Genomic DNA, 7,052 nt, shown 5'->3' with positions numbered 1-7,052 from the left:
CTTTTTGATTTTGATTGAGTTCCCAAAAAATTTTAAAATACTTTCAGAGTCGAGAAAAGTTGGTCTGAATTTTTCTGTTTATCAGACTAACGTATACTAAATTTAATTAAAAAACTAAACCACTGTCAAATTTATTATGCTACATTTTGTACGATTCTTTAGCAGTACAATTTTTATTTCAAAAAAGCAAGAAATTTAGAAAACTTCATAGGCAAAATTGCAAAAACGTTCGGTTCAGACTGATGTGACATTGCCCATAAAAGACTATTAAACCTGCAATATGAATAAAATGAAATAACTTTTCCGGGATATAAATTTTGCAAACTCTCTGTTTGCTTTCTGGGGCTACTTTGGGCCGCTTCCCGGCCATATCTATGTTTTTCTTCAATTCATTCTCTTACATGTTGTCAGTCTATTCAATTTAGGGCCTAAATAAATGCTGGCCAATTTAATCAGATTCAAAACTCACTCTATCCATAAAGAGATAAGAGCAGACCAATGGGCGCCACACAGGTAGAGAGATTACGGAGTTTGATACTACTAGATGTAAAAAGATGCATTGTAAAAAGGGGTGCTAGGTAAATAAGACGACAAGACATTAAAACGACATGACATTAAGATGACAAATGATAGTTGAAACATATAAATTGAACAATTCGATTTCAAGCGAAACATTTTTCGCAGAAATTCAATAGGAGAATTTGCGTGTAGTGTCTTAAACGGTTGTCGTCTTAACAGCTGTCGTGTCTTATTTGGGGGACACGGAAAAAAGGCACATCATATGCTATATGCATACGTTCACTGAATGTGAATTAGTGTTTCTCCTTCAAAGGAAGCGAGAGGTGTTACCCTGAATGTGAAAAGCACCCTGGGCAATTCAAACTGTTTTCCCGCAACCCCCTAAGTCCACAATTTGTGTCTATTTCTCTTCCGATACGCATCAGACCGCCTTTTCTTTTTCCTTGTTGGAATGGGATAGTTGAGGTGTGCCTGTAAGCCTAAATTTACTGTTAGCCTAAATAGCTATACCTTGACAATAAAATTCTTAACTTTACTCAGTATCAAGTGTTAGAGACAGTCTGCTGAAAATTGTACTTGTTTACTGAAGAAAACAATTTTTTCTTGCTTTTTAAACCTCTTAGTATAATCTTTTTATCAATCATAGTTTTCGAAATGGAACCCAAGAAGATTTCTTTTTTAAAACCACCCTTTTTTGTTTCTCTTTTTTGGGTGAAGTTGAAAGTCGGCTGATTCTTTTTAGGGGGAGCTCACAGGCAAAATTTAATAAATTGGAAACTAATCTTTCGTTACCGTATGCCCCAAAGTACTCTCAAATTACTTCAAATTAAATTTTGACTATTAGACCTACACAAACAGATCTTTTCAGTCTCCTCCAAATGATCGATTAAATTACCGAGGGTAGATTTACTTTTGCAACATTTATTTTGAAAAAGGTAGGAGCTCCAACGCGGCGATTTATTATTTTCGCATCAGTTTTTGTAGTGGACTTTTTTAGTTCAGCGCGTTCAGCGCAGTCCTTTTGTAATCAGACCATTTCTTCCAGCTCTGTGATTTTCATACCACTTTTCATTCATTTGATAACACAAATCTCCAGACCAAAACAACGAAAAACCCGCAGGTGTAACAATATAGCTATGATAACAAGGTCGGTTGCTCCATAATCTATTTTTCCGAGCGTACAACAGGATTATTGAAACAATATCAGAACGAGTTTGTGCAGGTTTATCAAACCTTTCTCAGTGAAAACATTCGAACACCAGCCAAAAATTAAAACCAATAGTGCAGTGCGCTTATATGTGAATATGCTTTTATGTCTGTAAGTTAAAAAAAGGCGCGATACTTTTTTCATATTTAGTTGTTTTTTGTTCATCAAGTCATCCGTTTTTTAGCGTGAACTAGTGCGTGTTTTTTAGCATGATCACGTATGAATTGGTCATATCGACTGTAAATCACTCCCTTACCTTTATTGTGGCATTTTTTCAGTGGTTGAGCTGTAATTTTATCTCGCATTTCCCTTTTCTATTGTCTTCCCCATCGCTTTGAATTGCATCGTAGTACTAAATGAATATTTTCCTGTATCTGTATCTCTGACAGTTCAAATGGGAGGAGGTAGGGGAGAGGGCTTGTGGTTGCGCTTTTTTTATCTCACAGATCCAACGAAGAATGTCTTAATGCATTTTTGATCTATTTTGGTCTCTTCAAAACATTTTACTATAGTTAATTGAGCTCAACATCCCTCCTTATTTGCATTTCTAAATACCAACCTAGATGCAAAAAAGCAGGTTATTTTATCAATTTGGTACGAACTGTATTAAATTGACAGCAAATCTTGAATTTGCGAAACCGTTGTGACATTTTGAGTAGCTAAATTTGTGTCACCATTATTTCAGGTCTTCTTCCTATGTTCTGTCTTTTTTAGGAGAAATTTACGTAGAAATTCTGAAACTGACGCCACCAAAAGTGAAAATTTGGTTAGCTTTGCAGTCAAGTTGAGCTATTTTAATTCCTTCGTACACTTCACCTCCCATTTTTAGCTAATTTATTTGCCCCTCTCTCTTCGCGTCTGCCCTCTGTCGCCAAATATTCGACCATAGCCTGTTGCCTTTTTTCTGACATTTCCGCAGGTAACCTCTCAAAATACAAGCGTTCACATCTATTAGGCTTTTAACAAAAAAATCTCTTAGCTCCAAATTTTTCCAAGTGACATTCTTAATGTAGCTATGTCATTTTTCAGACGTGATATAAACTATTTGTGACTAACTATCATCAAAAACCAAAAACGTTCTGTCGCTAAACGCATCTAAAATTTCGAAAAGCAATTTATTAAAAAGCTCTTTTATTGTTAATTACTAGCAACCATTATTTTTTTCCATGCAACGAGTTACCATACTTTTAACTCCTGTGACGTTTTTTTTGTAGCAATATAAGGAACTATTATCTTAGAGATGTGACACGTTTTAAGAAATTGCTTCATGCTTTGAGGGCGCGATTTGTTCCTCTTAGCACTGTCTCAAAATATTTGCCTACTCTCATCAATCTTTTAAAAAGCTTTTATGTGGAATAAGCAGTTACAACCCGCTACCGACGTCACACGTCTTTTTACAAATTTTCCTTCTCTTTTTTCTTTCTCTCTGCGCTCTCTAAAATACTCCCAAGTGACCATTTTACAAGCGAGATGGTTCGAAAAATTATGACTTCACTTTTATTCCATTGTTGCCCTCAGCTCGAGCCAATCCCGTAGGGCCTGCGCAGTAATCAAGCGGAGCAAGGATTCTGCGTACTTAACCGTTTCCAATCATATCTATAGACGAAAAAAATTGCATTTAAAAAGGTTATAAAATATATCCAAACAGTTCGCTTGACCATTTGATGAAATAAATGACCAATCTTTCTCTTTTAATGAAGCTCCGAGAAAACTGAATGAACCTTTCATATTGGCTTTTTTCATAATTACTACAATAACCTTGTTTCAGGCAAAAAAGTAATTTCCAACTTCTCTTGATCGATACTCCAATTTTTGAGTTAGTTATTTCATATATGGTTTTCAAAAATCAATTCTAATTTTCAATTACTTTTTCTTGCTGCGAATTAATTTTTAATTTATTTTTTCTTCCCTTAGAAAATTGTGCAATCTTCAAATTTGATCGACTTTTCTTCGGAGTTTATTAAACTCTTCTCTCCGCCTTTATATCTCAATTTGCTGACATTTTCCAATCATTCATAAATCAACTAATTGGCTGCAATTAGGTTAGTAGGTAGCATCTAACATGGCTGCGACAAAACAGTTTTTCAACAAAATTATGGATTCTGATGTTGTTAAAACTGTTCGCAAAAAATCGCAAGGAAACCAGTCGCAAATAAGTGATACTAGTGAAACATATTCGGTTATTGCCACGGAAATTACGAAATCACCAGAAGAAAAAATAATCGAGCTATATGATACATTCCTGGAACAGGCACCTGAAAATCCACAAAAACTGAAGGCTAAGTTCGATGATTTCGGCTTTATAGTCTTCGGCCGAGCAAGTACAACAAGCAGCGACTCGGGAGATTTCAAAGACAAAGATCAGAAACGATACAAAAAAATGAGTGCCAAATTATCCAAGATAAAAAACAAATCGCCCGATAGTAGACTAAGCATGAGTGAGAAAATTAGGTCAAGCAAGAAGTTCAAAAAATGGAGCTACAAGGGTTTTCCGTTGGACCTACGAGACGAAATATACTCTTCATTAGCTAGCTCGTACTGTACGAACGAATCATCAGACGTGTACGAGACGATGGTATCATTCGGCCGAAAAAACTCGACGTTCATTAGGCAGATTGACGCGGATATCCATCGAACACTACGTAAACATTCGTTCTACTCGGAGCGATACAGTACAAAACAAAAACATCTTTTCAACATTCTCGTTGCGTATTCGGTTTTCAACCCTCAAATTGGCTATTGTCAAGGCCTTAATTTAATAGCTGCCATTCTGCTCATCTATATCAAAAATGAACCCAAAACGTTCTGGGCTCTTCATTGGATTTTGGTTGACCCTTTGAACTCTCATTTTGGATTCATGTGTCCAGGGTTCCCGAAATACCAGTGCTTCGAAGACCATTTTCGAAACATCTTACGGCTTCAGTTAAATGATGTCTACGAGAACTTTGAACTGCAAAACATCCCTTATTCGGCGTTTTTGCCCAAGTGGTTTTTCCTACTTTTCCTCGAGGCTTTGCCATTTGCTGAATCGATTCGTGTGTTTGATATTTTCATGTTTAGAGGCCAAATTGCACTAATTCCTTTCGCCATTACCATTATGCAATATTACAGAAAACACCTAGCTAAATTATCAATGGAAAATGTAATTACTTTTATACTAGATGCTGTCCCTTCTGACATTTACGTGGAGCGAGATAAATTGTTTTCCGACTTCAAGAAGATTTTCAAGAAGTTCAAAAAACTGGGTCTGTGTTTGCCGCCGGCAGTTGAACGGCATAATGTTGATATCGATTATGAGTTTGGGCGAGACGCTTTGCGAGAAATCGAGTGTGAAAAAGAGAGCAGAAGTCTTGAAAAAGAGATTGTCGGTTCTAGTAATGAGTTGCTCATCGTCACTGAGGTTCCTGTGATCGAAATCGATTCGTTAGAGGAATCGGACGCAAAGTCCGAACAGAAGCCGGAGTGGCAAAAATTTCCAGAAGCGCCAGAAAAGGGTTCAAGCTGTCATCTTGAAGAAGACAGAGAATCGGCCATCTCCGGAACGTCATCTGCAGTTTCAGTTACGTCAGAGAAAACAAACATTTCTGAAAAGATCGCCCAAAAAATGCCCGAATTGATTAAATTTAAAGACGCAAAACAGTCTTTACAAACAGGTTTTAAACGAACTTTTGAAAAACCAGCCGGTCTCTCGAAAATTTTGACTCATGCATTTGCTACTTCAAGACCAAAAGAAATCGAATCAAGGGTATATTATAATGAATCGAAACTTCAGGATTCTAAAAGCATATCTAACCAAAGTATAGACGTCAGGCATCATTATCCAAGCAGGTCCGATAGTCGAGAAGACAGCGTTGACTTATTTGATTCTGTGAATAAAATGCTGCTTCATGAAATACAAGCGGCAGGACTTAAAAAACGCGGAGCTAAGAGTAACTTAAACGTCAGAAAATTGTCCAATAGCTCTTCACATAAATCGCTTGAAACTCCTTCCAGCGGATTCCAGCGATCAATGAGCGACGCAGTTTTGAAAATGACTGAAACTGAAATTATTATCCAGTTTATTGAACATGAAAACAAAAACAACTCTGATCAGCATCTTGCGAGTCCTTTACGTTGTTCGGAAGAAAATGCACCTAGTGAACAAATTTTTGCCGAGAAAAATGACAAGAAAGAAGTATTATTGAAGAAAGAATCTTTCAATGACGCCGTTATTACTCTGGTTAAAAACCAGAGCCCAAAAGAAGTTAAATTCAAAAGTATTTTGAACGATTGCAGTCCAAATGTTAAAAAGTTGAGCCTTTTGAGGAGTTTCCAGGCAACAAAAGACCATTTCATGAATTATTCTGAAGACGTTTGCTCAGTTAGAAAGTTCAAAATTCCTCAAACTCTCTCGCCTCATTCAAATGAAATGGTGAAAAAGATCATATCTAAAACTATTTCTAACGGTCAAAACGCAAAAAAAATTGAAGCGGGTTTTGACAATCCGAAAATGGCCGACAATGCTCTCCCAGTTTTAAATGACGAAAACTATGTGAGAGAAAAACTTGTCAACTCATCAAACTCAAATCAATTCAACGAAGCAACAGCCAACGTTTCCTACGCCCCAGTTGAAACGGATGAAGAAGAACCAGCGTTTGCCGGCGTTTTTCAAGGTGAACAAATTTCGCACATTACGCAAGATGTTGAAATTGAGCATACAGTTAAAAAAGTTGTGATATCAAAAGATGATTTAGTCGATGGAGAAACTTCAGACCTAATTGCTGAAAAAACAAGCATATCGAAAGTCATCCCCAATACAGACACACATATTGAAAGCCAAAGAACAAAAAACTGTGAGAACGAACACGAAACAAAAATTGTAAGGCCAAAAGCAGACGACACCGTTGATATAAACTCATGTTCCGACGGATCTGATCAGACCAAGCTGGAAAAATGAGCGCACTTATAAAAACGGACAATATAATATATCTCTAGTAACCATCCATGTTAGATGTCGAAAATCGTATACTGCATTCAGGGGCGGATCTAGGATTTTCTCGAGGAGGGGGGGGGGGGGGGGGGGGGGGGTTTGCGGATTTCGAAAAAATTTTCGAAAATTTTGTCGACCTTTTTTTTAGGTCGACCGAATTGACTTTTCGAGCACGGTTTAATCCTCCCTGTTTTGGCCAAATTTTCTGCGCCGCAGGCAAAATTTTAAAAAAAAAAACAGTCCAAAAAGGCGTTTTTAGGCATCGCATTTTTTCGGCGCGCGCTCCCTCCCCCTCCCTCAAAATTAGTATATATTGGCACCAAAGGCGCCTTTAGAAAAATTTTAGGGTCGGTCGGC

General features: G+C 37.1%; 1 protein-coding gene across 3 annotated transcripts; it reads left to right on the top strand.

Moving 5' to 3' along the window:
* The first annotated feature begins 876 nt into the window (after positions 1-876).
* Positions 877-6,760, top strand: LOC134851567 (EVI5-like protein). 3 transcript variants are annotated; one of them, XM_063867709.1, is made up of 2 exons: positions 877-984; positions 2,441-6,760. In XM_063867709.1, exon 2 carries the CDS (start codon positions 3,789-3,791, stop codon positions 6,660-6,662), a length of 2,874 nt encoding a protein of 957 aa, XP_063723779.1. In that variant the 5' UTR covers positions 877-984; positions 2,441-3,788; the 3' UTR covers positions 6,663-6,760. The 3 variants fall into 3 exon arrangements, with proteins under 3 accessions (XP_063723779.1, XP_063723780.1, XP_063723781.1); XM_063867710.1 differs by lacking the exon at positions 877-984 and adding an exon at positions 1,113-1,454; XM_063867711.1 differs by lacking the exon at positions 877-984 and having other exon boundaries at positions 1,928-2,645; positions 2,984-6,760.
* Positions 6,761-7,052: the final 292 nt, after the last annotated feature.

The sequence above is a fragment of the Symsagittifera roscoffensis genome, chromosome 7 (genome assembly GCF_963678635.1).
Source record: "Symsagittifera roscoffensis chromosome 7, txSymRosc1.1, whole genome shotgun sequence".
NCBI classification, from domain to species: Eukaryota; Metazoa; Xenacoelomorpha; order Acoela; family Convolutidae; genus Symsagittifera; species Symsagittifera roscoffensis.
Note: the sequence above shows the minus strand (reverse complement) of the source record. Positions and strands in the feature narration are given on the sequence as shown.

Bases quoted from the DNA above. Each gene is read 5' to 3' on its own strand.
- LOC134851567 (XM_063867709.1), top strand. From the start codon at position 3,789: ATGGCTGCGACAAAACAGTTTTTCAACAAAATTATGGATTCTGATGTT.